Source organism: Panthera pardus, unplaced genomic scaffold (genome assembly GCF_024362965.1).
Source record: "Panthera pardus isolate Hobbes unplaced genomic scaffold, ASM2436296v1 HiC_scaffold_7, whole genome shotgun sequence".
NCBI lineage: Eukaryota > Metazoa > Chordata > Mammalia > Carnivora > Felidae > Panthera > Panthera pardus.
In genome coordinates this window covers 63,553,787-63,574,497 of record NW_026527002.1, presented here as the reverse complement: position 1 = coordinate 63,574,497, position 20,711 = coordinate 63,553,787, and the positions used below count along the sequence as shown (strand labels likewise).

Below are 20,711 nucleotides of genomic sequence, written 5' to 3'. Positions count from 1 at the left end.
TCATGAAGGCTTTTATGCCCCCCAAACCTTGTTATCTCTCTTCAGTTTGCAGTGCAGCTGGCCAGCTGTAAAAAAAATGCCGATTTTTTTTTAAGTTTTATTTATTTAAGGAATCTCTACATACCATGTAGGGCTCGAACTCAGGATCTAAGATCTGGCTGAGCCAGCCAGATGCCCCCAACATATACAGATTTTTAAGAGTTTTAAAAAGGAAAAGCTAGATGTATTTCCTCAAGTAACTAAAACTTAAACACCATCAAGTATAAAAAACATATTTACGCAACTAAGAAAACAATATAAATCCTTGTTTTTTATAAGTACCTTTCTTTTTTTTTAGTTTGACATTTTTTTAATGTTTATCTTACTTATTCTTTTGAAGAGAAAGAGAAAGTGTGTGTGTGCATGTGCACACAAGCATGTGTGCACAGGCATGTGCAAGAACAGGAGAGTGGCAGAGGGAGAAGGGTGTGAGAATCTTAAGTACTCTCACAACCGTGAGATCATGATCTGAGCCAAAACCAGGAATCAGACGCTTAACCAACTGAGCCACCCAGGCACCCTGACAGTTTGACTTTTGAACAAAAGAATACATTTTTTAAAAATAGGATGGAATAAATTCAAAAATCCATATTTGTACCTTATCTTAATGAATTTTTACCTGGCTCTCAATCCCTTTATAACCCATGTTAGGCTTTTGAGAAATGCTTTCTTTTTTCTTTAGCCTCACCAAGATTTTGAAACCCATGTCAACAGACAGTTCCCTTCACACTGTCCCAGATTCTTCTCTCAATGAGATTCATGGAACTTCTCTTTTATTATTACTTTCTATTAAGGTATAATTGACAAATAAAGCCTAATGTGCACAATGTATATATGGTGAGATGATTACCACAATCAAGTTAATTAATACATCTATATCCTCAATATAGTTACTTTGGTGTGTGTATGGAGGGGATAGCCTAAGGTCTATTCTCTTAGTAAATTTCAAGTATACAATACAGTATTATTAAGTATAGTGATCATGGTGTACATTAGATCCTCAGGGGTCATTCATCTTATGACTAAAAGTTTGTACCCTTTGACCAACATCTCCCTGTTTCTCCCACCTTGTAGCCCTGGCAACCATCATTCTACTCTGTTTCTATGAGTTTGACTTTTTTTCAGATTCCACATATGAATGATACCACCCAGTATTTGTCTTTTTCTGCCTGGCTTATTTTACTTAGCCATAGTGCCCTCCATATTCACCCATGCTCTTGCAAATGGCAGGGTTTCCTTCTTTCTTAAGGCTGAGTAATATTCCATTGTGTGTGTGTGTCTGTGTGTGTGTGTGTCTGTGTGTGTGTGTGTCTGTGTGTGTGTGTGTATACCACATTTTTAAAATCCATTTATCCATCGATGGACATTTAGGTTGTTTTTATATCTTAACTATTGTGAATATGCTGTAACAAACTTGGGGTTGCAGATACCTCTCTGAGATACTGAGTGCGCTTCCTTCGGACATATTCCCAGAATTGAATTGCTGGATCTTATGGTAGCTCTAATTTCAGTTTTTTTGCGGAACCTCCATACTATTTTCCATGGTGGCTGCACCAATTTGCATTCCCACCAACAGTGCGCAGGGGGTCCCTTTCCTCCACGTTCTTGCCAGCCTTCATAATCTCTTGGAATCTTCTCTATCTTCAAAGAATTTTACGATCAAAAAGCTTGTCAACAAACCTTTTTCTTCCAGGCGGCGTTGCAAACCACCCCCGCCACCAATTCCAGCTTTGTGAGTAAAAGAAAGCTTTTCAGAGTTCTACAAGAAGCTTGTTGCTAGAAATCCAACAGGGTACTGTGTTTGATTTCACCGGTAATTTTGCTCTGCAATATCTAAGCTTACAAGAGGAGATGAGCTTTTGGATTTCTTTGTGCAATTTTAATCTAGGGGTAACAAGCCCCTTGCCTAAAAAAGTCAGTCTCCCATCTCCCGTCCACTGAGTGAATAGACACCTGGAATTTCTCTGGCAAATGGTAGTGTTTCTTTCTGTACCAAAAGATAAGACTGAAAATGCAAATATCCTGGGGAGAAGTCACATTTACTAAATTATACTCGTGCTATCCTGCAAATGATTGATACGGGTGTCTCTTCCCAAAGAAGGTTGAGATATCAGACATCGAGGAGCAGGAGAGATCCAGGGGTTTAAAGGGGAGGCGTGAAAAGGAGGAGCCAGTGCCTGCTCAGGGGGTAGGGCTCAGAGACTGTGATTCCTCACGGTTTCCGTCTGGCCTTTCAGAAAATATTTACGATGGGAGTCACATTTTATGCTTTAAAGCGTGCGCTTTAAAGTCAGTGTGCAAACTGTGGCAAAAAGCACTCTTGGAAATCCCTTAAATCTTCCAGTAAGTGCCGTTCTTTCCATTTCCCAGGAAGCCCAGCATCGCCAGTTATTCCTAGGTGTTACCACTGCTGCTTCTTCAGTGGAGTCCCGTGGTGGTTTGCTTGTGTTTGGAGGCTGTGTGCTCAAAAAACGCATTCGGTACACCCAGATGAGCCAAACTACAAGACATGCAGGGGGACGGAGGCTAAGCCAGGACACAGTGTCGTGCTCACACCGGGACATACTCATGCCCAGGAATGGAATGGGGAGGACTATACACACTATTTAAGTTGTTCTCGCTCTCACTTTCCCAATTCTCTTTTTGGCCCAGTGGGTATCGTGGAACTTGTCTCGTGGGAGTTAAAGGCATGCGATTCAACTCCTCTGCACATTCAGCCGGATGCGGCTTCCCGGGCACTTTCTAAATCTCACCGTAGCCCTGGAGAGGGACTGGCAGAGCGGAAGGCAGAAAACCACGGGGGACACTGGGGTTAAGCCGGACCCTTTGGTCCTAGGTCAGAAAAACGAGAGCAAATCACCCATGTGGAAGCTTTGATCAGATGACAAGTCAGGTGAACACAGTGGTTTACAGTTTGATGGAGATTTGTCTCTCTTTCTCGACAGGCTGGTCCATTCAGGTCCGGGCAAAGGATCGCCCCAGGCTGGCGTGGATCTGTCCTTTGCTACGCGAACGGGCACCAGGCAGGGGATCGAGACACATGTCTTCAGGGCCGAGACCAGCAGGGACCTCTCCCATTGGACGCGGAGCATCGTACAGGGATGTCACAACTCGGCGGAACTCGTCACCGAGGTCACCACAGGTGAGCACTGCTGGCTGACACAGGACCGGCACGCCCTCTCCTCTGCCCTGGCCTCAAAGTAGTTTCCACTATTGGCCTTTTTGGCTGTGGAGAATTCCAGAAGTAAGCTTAAATTCTTCCAAATTAAGGCACTGTATGCCCTACTGAAAAGCAAGCCTTTCTCCTCCTTCATTCAAGAAAAGTTGGTAACTTGGAGAGTCAGATGTCATTTTCCTACCTGTGTAACCCTGGGTGGCTTCCTGGAGGCATGTACTTTGGAGGCCCAAACTAGTAGGATTCTTGTTATAAACAACAGAGACTGACTCTGAGTAGCTTATCACAGAATACAATTCTTGCACATTAGTGTTGGTAGCTCACAGAGTTGTTTACAAAACTGGGGAACCAGTTGGTGAAAAAGAGCGGGAAACAGACGTGTCTAGCTGGGGTGAAACAGCAAAGGGGAAACCACCAGTGACCCTGCCCCTGGTATGGATGGAGAAGCCGAGGCTGGATGGAAGGAACACACAGTGAGTGCAGCCATGTTCCTGCAGAGCTCTACGACAGGGCCGGTTAGTGGGGAAACTGGGATTTGTATAAAGAAGGAAGAACCTTCTATACTGTACTATTTATTGAGTGCTCACAACGTGCCAGGCATTTCATCTACTGCCTCTCAGTGTTTTTCTTTTTCTTTTTTTAAGTTTATTTATTTTGAGAGAGCGAGAAAGAGAGCGTGTGAGCATGGGGGAGGGGCAGGGAGAGAGGAGAGAGCGCATCCCAAGCAGGTTCCTCGCTGTCAGCTCAGAGTCTGATGCAGGGCTTGAACTCACAAACCGCGAAATCATGATCTGAGCTGAAACTCAAGAGTCGGATGCTTAACCAACTGAGCTACCCAGGCACCCCTCAGTGTTTTTCATACTATGAGAAACAACCCTACTAGGGGTCCAGAAATCAATGAATTGAGGCCAGACCAACATTTAAAAAATTAAATGGAATAGGAAAATCAGTGTAAATATTGTTTAGGTTTGTAGAACTTTTGATTCCGGGGTGTGTGTATGACTAGGGTCATAATACGTTGCCTCATCTCGTCTAATGCACACAATTCCCTTGCCAACCTGATTTTACAAATCTGGAAGCAAATCCTTAAGAAAGGTTAAGTAATCGGGGCGCCTGGGTGGCTCAGTCGGTTAAGCGTCCGACTCCAGCTCAGGTCATGATCTCGCGGTCCGTGATTTCGAGACCCGCGTCGGGCTCTGTGCTGACAGTTCAGAGCCTGGAGCCTGTTTCAGATTCTGTGTCTCCCTCTCTCTCTGACCCTCCCCTATTCATGTTCTGTCTCTCTCTGTCTCAAAAATAAAGAAACGTTAAAATAAAAAAATTAAAGGGGCGCCTGGGTGGCTCAGTCGGTTGAGCATCCGACTTCAGCTCAGGTCATGATCTTGCAGTCCGTGAGTTCGAGCCCCGCGTCAGGCTCTGGGCTGATGGCCCAGAGCCTGGAGCCTGCTTCCGATTCTGTGTCTCCCTCTCTCTCTGCCCCTCCCCCGTTCATGCTGTCTCAAAAATAAATAAATGTTAAAAATATATATATATATAAAATAAATAAATAAATAAAATAAAATAAAATAATTAAAAAAAAAGAAAGGTTAAGTAACTTATCCAAGATCACACAACTCATAAATGACAAAACTGTAACACTAGGTTGTGCCATTCTAAAGACTCTTTCTCATTGACTATTGTCTACAAGGACATAGATCTCACTGGTATACCACTGGTCCGAAAACAGGCTGCTGTGATCAATAATTTTCATGCCACTCTCCAAATCAGATGGATAGATAGGTGACCGATAGACGATTGACAGATAGCTAGATGATAGATAGAAATGCATGCACATATAAATATACAGATCTAGATAATCTCATTTTTTACTGGGCAAAGATAAAATTAGAGACTAGGAAGTAATAGGAATCTAAAGTCACATGAAGGAACAAAGTACGTGCTGTAAAATCTTGTACATTTGCTAAGGTGGATTCCATACCAGCCCAGTGATTTTCAGCAGCCAGCACAATGTACAGTTGACGGTGTCCATAATGCTGTTGTTCCTGATTCTGAGATGTAAGGCAGACTGTTTCTAGCTCTGAGATCTAGGACCAACCTCTCTTCCAGGTGTCCTGCGGTCACTCACAAAGAGGGCATGTGTGACAGAGTGGCTAGTATCCTCAACAACAGTCTCCCAGGAAATCCAACTTATTGAGGACTTATTGAGTCCCATAAGGCTGCTTCTCTGTTCGCCCCTTTCTATCATGTTTTCCTGCCTGTTCCTTCATTTCTCTGTGTCTCTGAGCATCCAGTATAAGGTGGTAGCCACAGTGTGGGATTTAAGTCAGAAAGGCCTGGATTCAAATTCCAGTCCCGTTTCTTTCCTAATCTCTTACTCTTACTTGCCTCGCTTGTTTCCATTATCCGTAAAAAGAAGAAAATAACGGTACCTACCTCATAGGATTGTTGTCGAGAATTATGAGAAATAATCCACGTAAAGCGCCTAGAACAGTGCTTGACACATAGTAAGTGCTCACTCAGAGTTGTTATTAGTCATTACTCTTGTAATGACTTCTCCAGACCTGTGCGGTCCCGTATGCTGGCTTCTGGTCATATGTGGCTATTTAAATATTATTGAATTAAAATTAAATTACTCCCTCAGTCACACCAGCCACATTTCCAGGGCTCAGTCACTACATGTGCCTAATGGCTACCACGTTGGACAGTGCAGATCTAGAACCTTTCCATCATGGCTAAAAGTCCTACTGTACAGCTTTGCTCTAGGGGAACAGGATTGCCCACAAGACATCCTAGGTACAGCATTTCCAAACTTTAGCCACACTAAAACCAACAGGAATGAAAGTTTTTGTTGTTGTTTTATTCTCAGAAGCCTGATTGCTGACCTCTACCCCCAGAGATTCAGATTCAGCAGCTTGGGGATGGGGCCTGAGAATCTGCACCTAATAAATAGCAGGTGGTGCTGATGCTGCCGGGCCCTGGACCCCTTAGGGAGCACTGCCGCGCTAGGCAGCAGCTTCCCCCGGGACTCAGGAATATTCTGAAAGGTGGGACACACATCTTTCAGATGTGTAGTACGGTTTCTCCACATTTCCTCTACTCATGCAAACGTGAACAAACAGATGTTTTGTAGAATTTCCACTGCAGCAACACCAACAAAATCCGTGTCTTTCAGCAGTTACCCTGAAACTGGTGCCCCGACTATTTTCCATCATTGTTGGAAACCTTTCTGGAGCGTCGCTGAAACTTTTTTTTTAATGCTGAATCTGTATGGCAAGAAAAACTAGAGTTTTGGAGCTGAGATTTGGAAAACCTGAAAACTAAACTTAAGTTATATGTGTAAATACCGGAAAGATCCATGCTCCTTGCAATAAATTGAGGAGTGTTCTAGGAAAGACTGGAGATGGCCGAAGGGATTTGGTTTAGTTTGCATTCCACAGATTTTGTAAGATCTTTCTCTCTCAGTAAGTTGACCTCTACTTGGACAGGAAAATAATGAGGCTGGTGGTAGACCAGCCAAAGGAAATAAACAATGAATTGTGTGGATGGAGCTAGCCGGGTGGTGGGAGAGGAGAAATTACGGAAATGATCAAAGGTGCAACCCAGTTACAAATTGAAAGATGCCTGCAGGGAGTAGGGGAACGGGGCTTATGTTTTAATCAGAGCTTCAATTAACTTGATAATGCGTTCGGTTTACCCTGTGTGGATTGAGAACATCTTGAGGTAACCAATTCCATTATATGAAGGCCACGGATACCATTTGAGGTCAACTAGAATTGAAAGTAACCACAATCAGTTAATTCGGAATATCTGATGGCATAGCTTTAAAGTTCAAATATAGAGGAAGGAAGAAGAAAAGCATGTTTAAAGCTCATTTGCCCACCTATTTTGCAGGTAATAGAAGTAAAGAGTGTCAAAAACAAGGATTCAAGATGGGAAGCCATAACTACACCCATGCCACTGTCTTTGGTTATCCTAGGACTGTGGGGGTGCTAGAGGCCTACGGACCTTCTGAGAGTATGAGATTTACTGAGGGGCTCTGCCCAGGACTCAGAAATCTATTAGAGACTGTAGTACACCTTTGGGAAATATCAGCTCTTAGTTACAAATTGAAAGATGCCTGTGGGAAGTCAGAAGGAGGGGTATGGGTTTTAAGCAGAGCTTCAATTAAAAGCCGCCTCATTCTGTGAGTCCCCTGTGTCTTCCCCCAAACTCTAAAGGCCCCCTGACCATACAGTCATTACTCTGCCTCTTTGCCAAGGTCCCTCTCCACATCCCTCTATATCCTGACTTCCAGAGAAGGAGAAAGAGACATGGCATGGAGTGGAAAGAACTTGAATTTTGAATTCTAAACCACCTAAGTTGGGACACATTTCACCTGTCTGAGCGTCACTTTTTTTCACCTATAATATTAAGCTAAGGTCCTGCTTCAGAAGTTTGTGGTAAGGTGAAATTCAGTTTGGTTTATAAAGCCAAGCTGAGCTAATGTTGATATAGAGCAATCATAATGCCCATCCTCTTCCTCTTCCCAATCCCCATCTCCAGCAAAGAAAATATCCTGGTTTCCCTAAAGAGCTTTCAGATGTGTATGAAGGGCTGAGCCAATTTACTTGCCAGGGTCTGTTAATTGTGGTGTTCTGTGAGGCAAAAAAAAAAAAAAAATCCAATCTGATACTTAATAACCTTTTTCAGAACTCTTTGATCAGGGGTGTAAACATTCACAAGTCTTCCTAAATAGGAAGTAGGATTCTGGGGCAAGGCTGCATCCCGCTCACAAGCTTAGAGTGCTGGTCACTTTTCCTAAACACAGTGAGGACCACGCACAAAAGCTGGCACCTGTTGTCATCAAGAGATTTTAATTTTGTTCCTTTGGATCACACAGCACCTTGTGAATACTCCCTGGGGCTCCTGAATGCCACACTGGGCAGAGAGGAAACAGCATTCACCACGGAAGATGCCACATCTGGTGTCTATCCTACTGCACAGCTTTTCTAGGACCCAAGATCATCAGAGAAAACATTTAAAACCCTCATTTCTGTTTAAAAAATGAGCTTTGTTGGACTTTTTAAAAATTAAAAATGAGGTGGTTTTAGGCTACTTGCTCTTGACCGCTTAGGTGTGCTAACTTTGGTAATGTCACGGAGGAAAGCTTGTTTCTTTCACCAGCCGGTAGACACATGGCATTGGGCCGCGTGTGTGTGTATGTGTGTGTGTGTGTGTGTGGTGATGTTGATGATGGCCAATCAGAGGTAGCTTACCCTACATCAAATGTCAGTTTTTTTCCGGCTTTGGACAAGGCCAGTGGCAGGCAAGTATACCTGTCCACGTGTGTGCTATCAGAGGGTCAGAGAAGGGCGAGAGCCCAGATAAAAGTAAATCCCAGCAAAAGGAATTCTTTCAGCTTCTTTCCCTTGGGTTCATGGGGCAAGTTAAGATACATTATCAAAATCCATCCAAGGAGAAGATTTTCATGAGCAGTGATTGATTTTTCAACTTGAGAAATGTGTGGCTGACCCTGGGATTGAGGAGACTTGTAAGTTAAGTGCCTGGAAAAATGGACCGACCTTGCTACTCACACCGCTGTGTCTCCTGTCTCCCCCTCAGCCTGCACCTACAAAAACCAGGCGTGCTGCCTGACCATACATTACGAGAATGGATTTTCTATTACCACGGAACCACAGGAGGGTGCCTTTCCCAAGACCATCTTACAGTCTCCCTATGAGAAGCTGAAAATGTCTTCAGATGATGGAATCAGGATGCTGTATTTGGATTTTGGAGGCAAAGATGGAGAGATCGTAAGTGTATTTCTGTAGACAGTGCGATTTCATGTTTTGCTGGGCGGCACATCTGTGATGGCTTGCAAACGTAACGCTGCCTTATGTTTATTTACCAATTGACTATTTGCAAAGTACCTGCAGGCTTGGGGCGCCTGGGTGGCTCAGTCGGTTGAGCATCTGACTTCGGCTCAGGTCACGATCTCGTGGTTCATGAGTTCGAGCCCCGCGTCAGGCTCTGGGCTGATGGCTCAGAGCCTGGAGCCTGCTTCCCATTCTGTGTCTCCCTCTCTCTCTGCCCTCCCCCCCCCCATTCATGCTCTCTGTCTCAAAAATAAATAAACGTTAAAAAAAAAATTTTTTTGGGGCGCCTGGGTGGCGCAGTCGGTTAAGCGTCCGACTTCAGCCAGGTCACGATCTCGCGGTCCGTGAGTTCGAGCCCCGCGTCAGGCTCTGGGCTGATGGCTCGGAGCCTGGAGCCTGTTTCCGATTCTGTGTCTCCCTCTCTCTCTCTGCCCCTCCCCCGTTCATGCTCTGTCTCTCTCTGTCCCAAAAATAAATAAAAAACGTTGAAAAAAAAAAAAATTTTTTTAAAAAAATAAAAAAAAAAAGTACCTGCAGACTCATGTCTTGTTTGATCCTAGAAAAACTATGATTAGATCCAAGCATCTCAAAGTTCCTAACTTTTGTCTCATTTTCCACTAGCAAATCAATATTTGAATCAAAGAATCTTTTACAAAGTCAGCATTAAATTCTCATTAAATGGGGTCCCACCAGCTTCAAAATGCACCATTCATTCTTAAAAAGTCTCAAGCGTCTAATCTAACCTGGGCATCCCTGCTGGTGTGGGGGGTGCGGGGGCGTGACATGCGCAATGCCCGCCATCGGGGAGGTCTGCAAGGAGCACAGCACATGGAGAGCACAGAGGCAGAGGGTCTGGACGAGGGGCAGAGTAGAAGGGATGGTGGGGAACAAAGAACTGTGGTCAATACCTGCATGGAGAGAGAGCCAGACAAGAGCCCAGAAGTTTCGGGCTAATGGCAAATAACGTCTAACAAAATTAGCAGATTTGTCAGAGTAACTTTTAGACTTAGATCAATGCAAACAGCCAGTGTATTGAAATTCACAATTTGCTGTGATCATTACTGCCTGTTACAACAATAACAGTGTACTTCTTCAGTTCTATGAAAGGGTGGGAATTTGCACGTTCTTTCTAGAAAGCAGGTATAGTTCTTGACATTCTCCGGAAGACATAGGACCTCGTTTAAGCTGTTAGCATAAGGCCTTCATTTCAAAGTCACGAGCACTGCTGTTCTGGGTCCCGAGACACCACCGGCCCCACATAACCAGCACTTCTCACTGTGGGTATCACCTGTGGCCGTGAGGAATCCAACACCCTACGCCTGGCTGCTCATCTGAACTCACTTTCTGAGAACAGTTTCCAGCCAGTCATTTCCTTAACCTTTAAAATGGATCCACAGGGGGCGCCTGGGTGGCGCAGTCGGTTAAGCGTCCGACTTCGGCCAGGTCACGATCTCGCGGTCCGTGAGTTTGAGCCCCGCGTCGGGCTCTGGGCTGATGGCTCGGAGCCTGGAGCCTGTTTCCGATTCTGTGTCTCCCTCTCTCTCTGCCCCTCCCCCGTTCATGCTCTGTCTCTCTCTGTCCCAAAAAATAAAATAAAAAACGTTGAAAAAAAAAAAATTAAAAAAATAAAAATAAAAAAAAAATAAAATGGATCCACAGGATTTTATAGGATTTGTGTGTTTCAGTCAGTAGGTTCAGTCTGAAGCACCAGTTTGGAAATAAGTGACTAGAAAGTCCCTTTCGCTAAGAATACTTGTAGTTCAGTTGCTGCTCTTATCAATCACTCAACTGCGTGCTTTTTCTTAAAGGGGACTGCTCCCTAGCAAAAAAAAAAAAAAAAAAAAAGTCTCTTGCTATCCTTGGCTTGAAAAATCAAGGCTATTTTTGCCCATGAGGAAAATCACTTAGGTCTAAATTTCAGCCTTCCTGAAGCCTGTAATTATAACCTGACTCGGGAGATTTAGGAAGGACTGAGTTTTTGCTGCCAGTCCATTCAGCTGGTGAGTGCAAGTTCACACATAGCTCCCCCAGGTCAAGTCAGCAACCCCAGGAGGCAGGCACCACCCAGGCTTTCCTCTCCTTTTCCAGGGAAGGGAGCAGAGATGTGCTGTTGAGATGGAGTTGAGGGTCAAGACACCCGTGTTCTGAGTCTGTAACTAACTCACCAGTTGTGTTGGGCAAGTCCTTGTATTTCTTTGGATCTGAGTCTCTCTGTCCATAAAATACAGTGACTAAAGTGGGTAATCTTTACGATTACTTCCAAAAGTTGCATTCTTCCTTAGTGAAAACAGAATCCTGTGGTTAACCCCCGACTCTGGCATCAGAGAAGCCTGCATCTGAGTCCGTATGTACCCTTCCCTGTAAGATCCGTGAGCTCAGAAAGTTTTAGAACTTCTTTAAGTCTTAGTTTCCCATATAAAACATGGAGATAATAGCAATAACTACCTCATGGGATTTTGTAGGAATTACGTAAGACGGTGTAGAGCTAATATTTAGCACAGTGCCTAGTTTATGTTTAGCACGGCGCCTGGTTCGTGATAAATACAATCCTAACTTCGCTAGATACTGTTATACATTCCGGTTGTTGATCCCCCAGTAGTGTCATCATCAGAACAGAATTGGAAACACCTCCAGTTTTCCTGAATTAGGTCCAGTGATAAAAATTCAACCTGACTCTTATGCTCTGGTCATGGGTGGAGACACATGTAGGCACACACGGAGCAGGGGACTTAACAGACATGTGACCCACATGCTTACAATTCAAGAGCACAGGACCCTGGGGACACAGCTGCTTAGCCCTAGGGCTTCTGCATTCCGAATTCTCTTTTTCTGTTATTTATTTTGAGAGAGAGACAGAGAGAGAGTGCAGGGGAAAGGCAGAGAGAGAGGGAGAGAGAGAGAATCCCAAGCAGGCTCCACACTGTCAGCGCAGAGCCTCATGTGGGGCTCGAACCCATAAACCGTGAGATCACGACTTGAGCCGAAACTAAGAGTCAGACAGATGTTTAACCAAGTGAGCCACCCAGGTGCCCCTGTATTCTGGATTTCACATACAGTATCTCATTTAATACTCTATTTACTCTGTAAATTAGGTAAGACTAAGAAAAATTTCAAGTGACTTGTCCCAGATTATATATCTAGAAAGTATTAAAAGGAAAAAAAAAAAGTGTTAAAACCAGGACTCAAATTTAATCTTCAGATGTGAAATTTAGTGCTCCTCCAAGCTGGACCTAATCCAACATAAATAATATCACTATTGTGATACCAAAAATAAATGGTTTAGACAGTCAAGAAAGGCAACATCACTATGGATGCTACTGGTATATATAAATTTCACAGAACCTATTTCGGAAAAAAAAAGATAGATGTAAAGAATAAGTTCAAAGAGTTAGCTTTTAAATCTCACTGAGGGGGTGGGGGGGGGGGCAAGGATTTACAGCCATAATCGATTCAGTTCCCATTTAAAAGCAGGAAGTGCTCAGATCCATTTGATGTGCAAATCGCTATTCTGTATCAAGCATTGATTGAAAATCTCTCACGCTCCCTTCTTTTTAAATTTCAGCAACTGGACCTTCACTCCTGCCCCAAGCCGATCGTGTTCATCATTCACTCCTTCCTGTCAGCGAAGATCACAAGACTGGGCTTGGTGGCCTGAGCAGGGGGGATGGCTTGCCTTGGACAGAAGGAGGGCTGCTGTGGGACGTCAGATGGGCTGCTCGGCGAGCAGGGAGAGGTAGCATAGCAGGTCTGCCGCGGTCAGCTTTAGATCCCCGAGTCCTCAGCTGCCCCAGACTTCTCCATCAGCTTCACCAACTACAAGGGGGCGCCCCAAGAAAATACCGCAAGGAATATCAGGAGAAAAATGGCTTTTTAGGACGGTAGAAGGGTAAAGAGGTGAGGACGAATGGGAATACATAAGCATAGCTTTGAAATCACGACAATCAAGTACATGAACATTAGAACAGCGTGTGCAGATCTTAATCATACCAGTGTCTAGGCAACTGGTTCACCCAGGTAAGCAAGGGCTGACCAGATGAGAAATGGACACATTGACCTCCCCCACCCCCGATAACAACGATCCCTTGTTTTAGTGTGATTGATTGCCTACTTCTAATTGAGTTGACTTTTGCTGGTAAGGAAAGAGAAGTGCTTCAAATTGGAAACCCACCTTTTACTTAAGTATGAAGCAGCTGTAATTTTTTTCTTAATGAATTATCTTTCAGTGATGTACAATGAGTCTGAAGTATTCTCATTAGCATATGCCGAGCAGGAATTAGATAAAGCGTCAGATACTGATCTGAGCTCTGAGCTGGTGGAATCTGAGCCAAAGTAGACTGTTTATAGTGCAGAGCTTTGCAGAAGAGTCGTGTGCTTGAAAGATGATTAATCTGGAGACTGCACTCACACCAAGGTGTGTTATCTTAGAGCCAAGACGGATAGCTTTACTTATAGAAAGCAAATTATGGATATTTTTTTAAAAGATTGTCATTTGAGATATATATAAACATACGTATATCTCCTATATATATTACATACATATATATAAAACAGCTCACATGAGATTAACTAATTATCCCCATTTCGTGGTTTTCAGTGGAAATACTGAGCAATTTATTGACCCTTGTGCCTGCCTGTGCTCGTATGCATGCATTTTCGAACCAATCATAGAGCAGCGCATATAATTCTGGACGATGATGGGCTTTACGCATACACCCAGAGTGGTAATCAAATCTGTTGACAGCATCCGCAGCTCTTAGGAATTCCAGGGAAATAATATAATGACCTGATATTTTTCTACAAGAATATTTTCAGACAACATAGAGCATATTTCTGATTTAATGCCTTTATTTTTACCTTTCAACACAAATTCAGTAGAAAGACACCAGTATCATTTGATTTTGGAGTCCCTTTCCTCAGACCTTAAAAATTAGCTCTAGAGGTTCCGTAAGCATTTGTAACCCTTCTTCCCCCTGTAATGTACATAAAGAAATGTTCTGGATTGGACCTATGTGTTTTTGCAGAACTTTTAGCAAATACCTATGCAAAGAGCTTTTAAAAGTGAAACTGTCTTAAAGGAATGTAATTTTGCCCACCAGATGTTTATTGAGTTACAAAGCTGGTTTTAGATTTGTGTTTCCCAAAGTGTCTGTCATGTAACACTAGTTCCAAAGGGCATCGACAGACGTGTTTTGTTGGGGGAGAATAAGAGGTTTGTGTGTTCAAGTGTGTTAAACACCAAGGTAAGAAATGTTAAACAGATTTCATGATTGTGGGCCCCCTCAAGGGCTTTAACGTATACACTGAGATTCTTCAAGGGGGGACCCGTGTACTATTCAAACATTTCTAGAACTCCTTTCTGTCAGGGCATCTTGTTGAAACCGGTGTTTAAAAAAACAAAATAAAACAAAACAAAACAGAAAACAAAAAACACTTTGGAAACAGCTTTAGGACACCGATTTTTCTTTTTTCTTTCTTCTCTTCTTTTCTTTTCTTTCTTTTTGGTTTCTTATTTTAAAATGCTGAGGAGTGAAATCCCACCCTGAATACTACAGGAAAGCTTTGATGCATTTGTAAATTATACCGAACTCTTTCATGACATATTTTCGAAGTCACTGGAATGTTGTTATACAAGAGAATTATACTTATGCATTGTAAATAACATTGAAATACATACATTAATGCCAATAGTTCAACAATGTAATCTAAGGTGCTCATTACTACATGAAGTATGAGTTAATTGCTCATAATTAAATTGCAAAGATCCTATTATATATTTATAGACAAATTAAAATGATAATTACAAATATTTCTTCATCACATTAAGTTTTAGACTGATTAATATCTGGGTGGGGGTCAACAAACTACATTCTCTGCATTTACAAAAACTTAAGTTAAATATTTATATTTTAGAAAATATACATTTGAATAAATTTATGCATTTTCTGAATAAAAATGTGTTATTAGCAAGAAATAGACAATTTTACTAAGAGAATTGTGTATACGAATCATTTTTTTTTTTTCCTTCACAGTTAAAGTGTATCATATCTGAGTGGCTATGATGAATCAATTTCAAGTACTCATTTTTCCTCGTTCTGAATTCAGCAAATTACAATGATTTTATAGTGTAGATTTTAATCTTGTCTTGATGTGTGTTATGGATGTTGTGAAAGACACAAAGTCCTATGTCTGGATACAATCACTGAATTTGTTTTTGTCCAATCTGCTTTGTGCTCAATCCGTTTCTTATTTGAATCAATGAATTATTAAATTCACATTTGTCCCTTTAAGGGTAAATCAATACAAATGTTTTAACTGTACTTACTGGGAAGCTACCCATTTTGCTGGTAGATGTAGTTAGGCGATCCCTAAGCATCCCAGGGATTTGAAGAAGGCCAAGAGGAATATAGAAAGCAGTCTCTTTCCTGACTTGAACTAAGTAGAAGAAAAAAATCATAAACGTCTTAAAAACATCCACGTGGAGGCGTTTAATTAATTCTATCAATTGATGGAATTAAAATGCTGAAAAATGCATTCTCCTACAATTAATGAGCAGGGCCTTTCGGGCCCTTGTTTTACAAATATTAGTCCATCTTGAGGGGAGTGGGCTGGGGTGAGGGGGTAATATTTGAATGTACCTTGAGTTAAAAAAAAAATGTGCCTATGTTTATAGCACCATGGATATCATGTAAACTTTACATATGAATTAAATAAATATTCACCTCTGAATATGGTGGACTGGTTGGTGGTTTCATGATAGCCACGGACGGAATGTGAAGACACATCCCACTATTCTCTTCCTCCAAGACTGGCCTTGGAAGGTGCTAATGGGTAACGGAGATGCCACTAGAAAGTTTGGTGTGTGAGGGTTTTGTGTATAATTTCAGGATGGGTCTTCATCTGGAGCTTAGGGATCTTGGCTCTTAAACTAAAAATACATGGGATTTGACCTGTATACCAAGCTCCAAATACTCAAATCTTATGTAGTACTGCAACTTGGTTTGTTTTTAATTGCTTATAATGGCTTAGTCTATGGCTGGGAAGTCTTTTTACTATTTGAAAATTTAGTAGTATTGAGATTACATTTAAACTGTAGAATCTCACTTTTGAAGAGACTTCAGAGGTCATCAAGCACATTATTGCCAAAAGTTTATAATTTTAACAATACCACCTTAGTGTATCTTAGCGTATATTTGCTAGAAATATAGCAACATAGTATATACATATAAAAATGAATACACACCAATTAAATTCTTTAAAAAGTTTGTACCACCTGAAGTCATACCATATACACTACTGGTCCAAGTACTACATTTTGGGAAACACCAACCGTGCATAATATTCCACTAAACTCAGGCGACTCTTCCTGAACATCCCTTGCAGTGTTCATTCTGCCTGAAATTGGAAGTGTTCAGCTATGGGACGGGGGCTCCCGCTCTCCTGAGGCAGGTCATTCCACTGCTGGATGACTAGAGTTGTTGGAAAGTCCTTTCATTTTTAGAGCCAAAACGTAGGTCCGCCTGACTTTCAGTCATGAACCTGTTATACCCTAGAAAACACTGAAGTCCGATCTCTTTTCCACATGAATGTCCTATATATAGTAAAAAGACAAATCAAGGCTGGGGGGTTGCTAGGCAATATAAAATTATCTGAAAATGGCTTTAAATAGGACACTTAGATGCCTTGTTTTTATCCCTAAAGAATCAATTGGCCAAGATTAAAACTCTCCATAATAACCTAGTGGTGGAGAGTGATGAGAAAACGGGTATTTATAAGCCCATTAGTAGGTGTACATTTGGCAATAATTTGGAAGGCATTTGGCAAAATCTAGAAAAATTTTAAAATACACATACCTTTTAAGATTTATTCTAGAGATGTAAGCAGACTAACATAGGATCATCTTTGCAGCATGTTTGGAACAAGAAGCTAAAAAGGTCAATGAATAAGCTAAATAAATCTTGGCACACTGATGTATTAGAAGACTGATCTGTCTCTAAGTGCTAACGTGGACAAAATGGCTAAATGCAAGTTCTGTAAAATGTAGATAAAACCACAGATACATAGATATACAGTCCATCCTTTTTTTTTTTTTTTTTTTAAAGTGTTTCTCAGGAAGAGTGGCACATTCCAGGGCATTTTGGAAATCTGTGCTGGTGTGGTTTTGTCATCACAACGATGCAGGGGTGGGGGATGGGGGGGACACAGTATTTACTGAACAAGAACCGCGGCTGGTAGACTTCCTGCCAGGTGATAACAGTCCCCACATCCAGTGGAATTGTTTTGTCCTCTGAGATGTTCACGTAGGTGAAAAACATAATTATCTGAGCCTAGACCCTGACTACATTTTACATACAAGAACACTTTTTGACTGCTTCAATATATTCTGAATTTTCTAGGTGTGCAGCTACCATGCACATGGAAGGAAGACTGTTTTTGTTTGGCTCAGGGTATTTTATAAAATGTTTTATAAAAACAACTCACCCTTAGTCCCATGTGCGTACGTACATGGGACTAGAATTATCAACACAGAACACCTGACTACTTGGATGTGCCTCATTCACACTGAATCTAGGCAACAATAGTCGACTACTTTTATCTTTTAGTGGAGTTGTACCCCAGCATCTCCATATTGAAATGTATTATTATCTTACTGTCATTGTCCTTTTCTAAAACTTCTTTACCTTACAGGTAGGGGATCTCAATCTTTTTTTTTTTAAGTTTACTTATTTATTTTGAGAAAGAGAGAGGCAGCAGTCGAGAGTGAGAGGGAGCATGCGTGGAAGTGGGGGAGGGGCAGAGAGAGAAGGGGAGACAGAGAATCCCAAGCAGGCTCCGCACTGTCAGCGCAGAGCCCAGTTCGAGGCTTGATCTCACAAACCATGAGATCATGGCCTGAGCCCAAGTCAGATGCTTAGCCGACGGTGCTACCCAGGCGCCGCTAGGGGAAATCAACTTTAAAAAAATCCTGGGGCGCCTGGGCGGCTCAGTCAGTTACGCATCCGACTTCGGCTCGTGTCATGATCTTGCAGTTCAAGAGTTTGAGCCCCGCGCCAGGCTCTGTGCTGACAGTTCAGAGGCTGGAGCCTGCTTTGGATTCTGTGTCTCCCTGTCTCTCTCTCTCTCTCTCTCTCTCTCTGCCCCTCCCCTGCTCTCACTCTGTCTCTCTCTCAAAAATAAACATTAAAACAATTAAAAACAAAAACAAAAAAACTGTGTCCTGAGCAGCCACTAACGACCTGAGCAATCCAGAACTGTATAGGATTTAAATCTTTGTGGGGCCAAACAGGAGATAGTAATACGAAGGAGCCAAGCAGAAAAAGAATCCTCTTCCTTTTTCTTGGGTACATCCCTGTGACAGGGTTTCTCCACACACCTTGTATCCTAAGACAATCCCTGTGACTGAGAAGACACCCGCTGGGGGACTGGATGTGTTTCTTTGGGCCTCATGAAGCAGTGGCCACTGAATAATGTATCACCTGCTTTGCTCTCCTGCCTTCCCCACCTCTTTTCCTTTTTCTTCTTTACTCTCACAGCCCTGGAATTGAACATTCCAAATACGGCATCAGCACCTAATCATATCGTACACAAAAATTAACTCAAAATAAATCACAGACCTAAATATAAGAAATAAAACTATAAAGCAAGAGAAAAGATAACCCACAGAATGGGAGAAAATATCCGTAAGTCACATATCTGATAAGGGGCTAGAATCCAGAATATACAAAGACCTCTTACAACTCAACAATAAAAGGACAAACAATCCAATTAAAAGTGGTCAAAGGATCTGAGTGGACAGATCCAAAGATCTGTAAATGGGCAACAGGCACATGAAAAAATGCTGAACATCAATAGTCATCTGGAAAATGCAAATCAGAACTGCAATGAGATACCACCTCATACTTCACATCACTCGTCAAGAGGGCAAATAATTACAAGTATTGGGAAGGATGTTGAGAATTTGGAACGCTAATACATTATTGGCTGGTGGAAATGCCAGATGGTACAGCTGCTTTGGAAAACAGTTAAAACAAAAAAGTTAAAACGTGGAGTTACCATAGAGTCGAGCAATTCTACTCATAAGCGTATGCCCAAGATAATGGAAAACTTATGTCTATGCAAAAAACTTGCACACAAATGTCCACAGCAGCATTACTCATGATAGCCTAAATGTGTAACCAGCCCAAATGTCCATTAATGATAAAACATTCGGCTATAAAAAAGAATGAAATACTGACACATGTTACAACATGGGATGAACCCTGAAAACCTCATGCTAAGAAAAAGAAGCCAGACACAAAAGGCCATAAACTGTTATGAGTCAACTTACACAAAATGTCCAGAAGAGGCAAATCCATAGAGACAGAAAGTAGATTACTGTTTGCCAGGGGCTGGGAGGAGGGAGAATACAAAATGACTGCTTATAGATAATGGCGTTTCTGTTTGGGGTGATGGAAATGTTCTGGAATTAGGCAGTGGTGCTGACTGCACAACTTTGTGAATGTACTAAACCCACTGTATTCTACACTTTACAGGGTGACTTTTATGATATGTGAATTATGTCTCAAAAATATATGTTGTGGGCGTGGTTTATCAAGTTCTCGTCTAGTCCATTAGACGATGGTCACGCTCACCATTCTCTTCAGGACAGGTCTCTCCTCACTTTCGTGTCTGAGTCCCTGGGGGACAACACCCTTAAGATTCTTAAAAACCCTTTTGTCTAGCTCACAGGGTCTACTTTTAAATCATTCACCCTAAATATTTCTAAGGTCTTAATAAAGGATCATATAACCACACCTTAGGTTCGATCTTTTTCCTTGGAGAATCTTTTGCCATTGGAAATAACTGGAAGTGCGAAACCATTTCACTTCTCTGACTCACGATGTCCTAAGACTTCAGTATGTCCTCGAAATGCTGGAAAACCGCACGGTTCCTCCTTTGGCTCATCTATCTTTTCCTGCATCTTACCAGATGTAGCTAAATTAACACATGGCCTACTGACACTTTTTTTTTTTTTTTTTTTAACATTCTTCCTAGAAATAACCCAAATACTCCATGAGTGCATCAGGCACAACTCTTTTCCAGGTTCTGCAGGCAACAGTCTTGCCAAATGTACCATCTCTACATAACACAGTGAGCTGGTCGGGCCCCGTGGCTCCCTCTTTCCCTCATACAGGGGCCTTGTCATTTGTCATTTTAAAGAGGGTGAGCTTTCAGCATTTTTCCCAGCATGGGTAAATAACTCCCCAGAACAGCTGACATCTTAAGCTCAGTCCCTGCACTCTTGCCCATATACCTTTGAAGGACCCTGTCATGCTTACCCTATATAAAGGCAGAGCGCCTGCTCGGCTGGGTTCCTCCCAGGGGGCTTAGCTCCAAAGTGTGTGCATCTGTACTTCAGCCCTGCCACCTCTCCTTCCGTGAGTGGTAGTTTACACGATGTGCTATTTGCCAGAAGTTCCTTGCTCGATGCCCTTGGAGGAGCAGACGCTGACCTGAAGCTTCTGGGCCTTTTAGGTCTCTCCTTTGTGCCTGCTTTTATCTTTAACCACTTTTTACTTGAGAATCCAGCCTCTGAGGTAGACAACGTGGAATGAGCTTTGGAATCCCAGTAAGGCATCTAAAAATTTAGGAACCAATTTCTTTGA

At 42.3% G+C, this 20,711-nt stretch overlaps 1 protein-coding gene across 2 annotated transcripts in view; it reads left to right on the top strand.

The window, feature by feature from the left end:
- Nucleotides 1-14,483, top strand: part of SNTB1 (syntrophin beta 1) — a 234,551-nt gene extending 220,068 nt beyond the window's left edge. For both annotated transcript variants that reach the window (XM_019459936.2, XM_019459937.2), the window contains exons 6-8: nucleotides 2,985-3,181; nucleotides 8,816-9,006; nucleotides 12,632-14,483. In XM_019459936.2, coding sequence (XP_019315481.2) covers nucleotides 2,985-3,181; nucleotides 8,816-9,006; nucleotides 12,632-12,724 — 481 coding nt within the window. In that variant the 3' untranslated portion in view covers nucleotides 12,725-14,483. The remainder of the gene's footprint in view (nucleotides 1-2,984; nucleotides 3,182-8,815; nucleotides 9,007-12,631) is intronic.
- The last annotated feature ends 6,228 nt before the right edge of the window (nucleotides 14,484-20,711 follow it).